Source organism: Simochromis diagramma, unplaced genomic scaffold, assembly GCF_900408965.1.
Source record: "Simochromis diagramma unplaced genomic scaffold, fSimDia1.1 OVJJ01000416.1, whole genome shotgun sequence".
NCBI lineage: Eukaryota > Metazoa > Chordata > Actinopteri > Cichliformes > Cichlidae > Simochromis > Simochromis diagramma.
The window spans coordinates 85,388-89,306 of NW_024387080.1; the positions used below are offsets into that span (position 1 = coordinate 85,388).

General features: G+C 39.6%; 1 protein-coding gene across 1 annotated transcript; it reads right to left on the reverse strand.

The window, feature by feature from the left end:
- Window positions 1–262: 262 nt before the first annotated feature.
- Window positions 263–2,919, reverse strand: LOC120742423 (serine/threonine-protein kinase pim-2-like). Its single transcript, XM_040045715.1, has 9 exons — window positions 2,824–2,919; window positions 2,550–2,720; window positions 2,290–2,448; window positions 2,007–2,101; window positions 1,863–1,910; window positions 1,545–1,766; window positions 1,272–1,458; window positions 1,024–1,173; window positions 263–877 (listed from the first exon to the last, which is right to left on the reverse strand). The coding sequence occupies exons 1-9, from the start codon at window positions 2,885–2,887 to the stop codon at window positions 786–788; spliced, it is 1,188 nt and encodes a 395-aa protein (XP_039901649.1). The 5' UTR covers window positions 2,888–2,919; the 3' UTR covers window positions 263–785.
- Between the last annotated feature and the right edge of the window lie 1,000 nt (window positions 2,920–3,919).

Sequence of the window (3,919 nt, forward strand, 5' to 3'; positions counted from 1 at the left end):
CCAAGTGAAGCAATGAAAACTCACAACTGCATTTCTTAGCATGACAGGACAGGATGATCACACTGACGTGTTTAAGACGGGAAATTCACACACTTTAACTTTAAAAGAAATTGTGATGCATTAGTACAAACAAATAATTATTATAATTATAACAAATTAAATCAATTTCAGTGAAAGGTTTATGTGATATAAGCAGACAGGCGATGCAAGATGAATTATTCAGATTTATTTATTAATTAACTGATAAATTTAGATTGTCCAATTACTGTTGCTGCTAATTCCCTGATTAATACATTTCTTTAGATTTGTCCAATTTTTTGGTTAAATTGATTCATGAATAATTAATTGATCACTGATCAATTAATTATTGATCAGTGTAGCAATACAGGTTGCTACTATGCACCTGTATTTATAACTCGGGTTCATAGTAGCAACTCTTTTTAACCCAGCACAAGCTCTCTAAGAAGACGAGGAAAAACTCCTCAAAAACTTGAGAAGAAACCTCGGGAAAGGCAATTCAAAGAGAGATCCCCTTTCCACGGATTGCTGGGGGTGGGTGGGGTATTTTCCATTTATGGACAGAAACCATGTATGGAAAAGACAATACATGGAAGTTCCACTTCGATCTCGTGGTTTTTGTGGGGTGCCTCTACAGGGGCAGGACTGTAAAAATGACATAATTGTTAAAAACATACACAGATATGTGACATGGCTTCAGAATTTGACCAAATACTTCTCTGTTAGAGCTTATGCTCTGTAACCCTGTTGTGCTTGGAGTCGATAAGTCATTTGAACCAGGGATGATTTCGAAGTTCCTCTAGGGTGAGGCGGTCTTCATTATTGGCTGCCAGGCAACCTAACAGAAAACTCTCGCAGTCTGTTTGGAAATATAATAGAGGGTGGGGTTCACGTTTGTCATACAAAAATCGATATGTGCATTACCGATACAGATAACACATTAAACAGAATTTTCTGTTTTGTAACGCAAATCATGACAGGTTAAAGAATTAACATCTGGCTTACTTTCTGAAATATCAGTACGCTTCGAATACATGTTCTTGGAAGAGGTGATGTTGTGTAACAGCCTATCCATCACTCTGCCCAGCTGCAAAACTGTGATGCAATCAGCTTTGGTGGCGTTAAACAGCAAGTTTAGAGCCGGTGATTTTCTCCCTAAAATCCAAAGAGAAATTATTAATGGTAAGAAATGAATGTGGACACAAGGCGTGTGGGCAGGCAAGAACATGTAAACAATGAGGCTGATGACCTACCATTTCTTCGAGTGACTGCTTCTGGTGTAAAAAAGACTCCACAGCCAAAATCAATGTATTTGACACGCCGATGTGCTAAACGTTCAGCTGAGTTTTCAATTATAATATTGTCTGTCTTAATGTCTTGATGGAAAACACCCTTGGAGTGCATTTCAGTGGCTGCATCTACCAACTGTCTCATTATGGCCTGACAGACAAACGAAAGATACGTTAAAACCATAAGATCTAAATTATTCATAAAAGACAAATATTTTATTCTTGCTACTCACTGACCTTAATGTCGCTCTCACAAATCCTTTCTCTTCTGTTTGACAGGTAAACGTCCAAGTCTATGTTGTTTTTGCCCCCTTCAAAGACCATAATAAGTTCTTTTTCTAAGTCATACCAGTCGAGTAAAACTGGGGTCACATTGCTGCTTGTAGCCTCTGGTCCTGCCCCCACTTTTATCAGCAATGCCACCTCCAGAGGAATCTTGGTCATTCTACCATTAAGAAGCTTTAGAAACAGAACATCAGGGTCAGTTGTCAAACATTAGGCTGTTTGAGGTACATGCTGCCCGAAAAACAACCGAAAAAGACAAACATCTCATACCATTGGCTGGCGGTAGAGCGACTTCTGAGGAACATGTTTTATTACCACCTGCATTAAAGAGAAAATGTGTTTGAGAAAAAGCACGTAGAGAACAGGATGAACTACAAGAAAACATGCGTAAAGTGCACACATAAGAAGCCATACTGGGAAGTTGTCTTCTCTACGTTTTCCAAAGAACACTTCCCCATACTGTCCTTCACCCAGCATATCCTGCTCGTCATATTTTTCTTCAAAGTCCTCTACAGAGAGACAAAACAAACACGGGGTTGGGATTAGTTGCATGTAGGAAAGCTGACATCGTCTCATTTTACACATTCGTACAGGCTCTGTTGGAAACTTTCTAGTGATTACCAGATGGATGCCAGCTAAATTCTGAGAGCTTGGGAAAGAGGCTCTCGTTTAAGGTGTGATTTGAACTTTTTCTTACCTGTAGTGTGACCGTTGTATGTGCTAGGTAAAGGATCATCTGTCTCATAGATGGAGTTGTTAGACTCCTCCTGTGAGCTTGATGTCCTCCTCTTTTTACTGCGTGGTTCCTTTGTTCCATCGCTGCTCTTTTGTTTGCTGCTCTTCTTTCTGGAAGCAGCTGCATAAACAAAAATCAATTAGACCTCTGAACTCCACACAGGCCTACAGATGATCAGAAACTATAAAACAAAAAATAATCTCTGTGAATGTCTCACTTACACTTCTCAAAGAAAACATGGCTGGGGCCTGGGGTTGGACTTTCGCTGTCCTTTCGTGTTTTGGAAGCTTTTTCCAATCTCTCTGTGGAACCATCTTTTCTTTTGGAGCTCTTGATTCGCCCATCTGACGTCCTGTCCTCTATCCTGAAGGACCAGGGCTCAGTGTGGCGTTCTGCAGTTTGTAAAAAAATCTGTTTGTTACTGCTGAATCAAAGCACCTGAAGTAAAAGCCTGTAATTTAAGATGAATTGACAGGTAAAGGAGACTTCACTCACCTAGATATTTACTTACACCCACAGCACGTGGCGTAGCAAAGGTCGGCCAAGATTTTGACGACATATCGGAAACTGGTTCAAAATTGTTCTCCCTGGACTAGACTCACTTTTAACTGTTTGATTTTGTATGTAGTTGGAACTTTGAAAGGTCCCTTTTTAAAACTGTTTTGATGACATCACGGAACTTAACATTCTAATATATGCAAACTGTCTCTGCGTGGCTACACAACATCAAATTAAATCACAACAAAGGAGAAACAAGCAGGAGCAGTCTTACAGTATAGGTCACATGTTTGTCAGCATACAGAAGTGAAGTGAGCTGTTCTGTTCATTTAGAAAAATTAACGCCTGCTTTATTAAAAGAAAACCAATAAATATAAAAATAAAAGAATGCAGGAATAGAGACAAAGCCCAGATGTCCAAGTTTTGCAATGGGACATGAAAGCAGCTCAGGGAAGTTGACAGTGAGAAATTTGTCTCAAAAGCCCACCATGCTATCTGTGTGTATGAGGTGAAGCACATACATGTAAGGTTCTGTAAACCAGCAAGAGAGATGTTACGTGAAGTTTTAGACATTTCTACGCACAGAAAGGTTTTTGAACGAGAAGATTATCCAATTCGTGGAGCTGAGCTTAATAAATAGTGATTATTTATGCACAATTTGTTTAGGTTTGGATATACGCATTTGTAAAATTGTTATACATGTGGTTAAATTGCTTCGTATTTGTGTGTGGACTGAAGCACGTGTTTTTGAGTCCTCAAAGATTACACACAAATCACTGCATACATTTTTAAATTTGGTCATTCAATGTCCCACTTGTCATTCTGGATAGCCCTGACCAACACCCAACGCACAATAATGTCCTGAAAGCATATTTTTGGTGATTAGTATCCCATAGCTACTAACTGTTATCCTTAAGCTAGTAATTAGCATTAACTAACATCCCAATGCTAGTAACAATCATCCTTTTTGTGCCAATCACCAATGTTATGACCCAGTGATGTGTTTGTTGGTGTCGTGCCTCCCCCCGGAGGATGGCTGGCGGTATTTTCCCTTTTTTCTCTCCTAGGAGGTGGACACCTGGGCGTGGCTGCT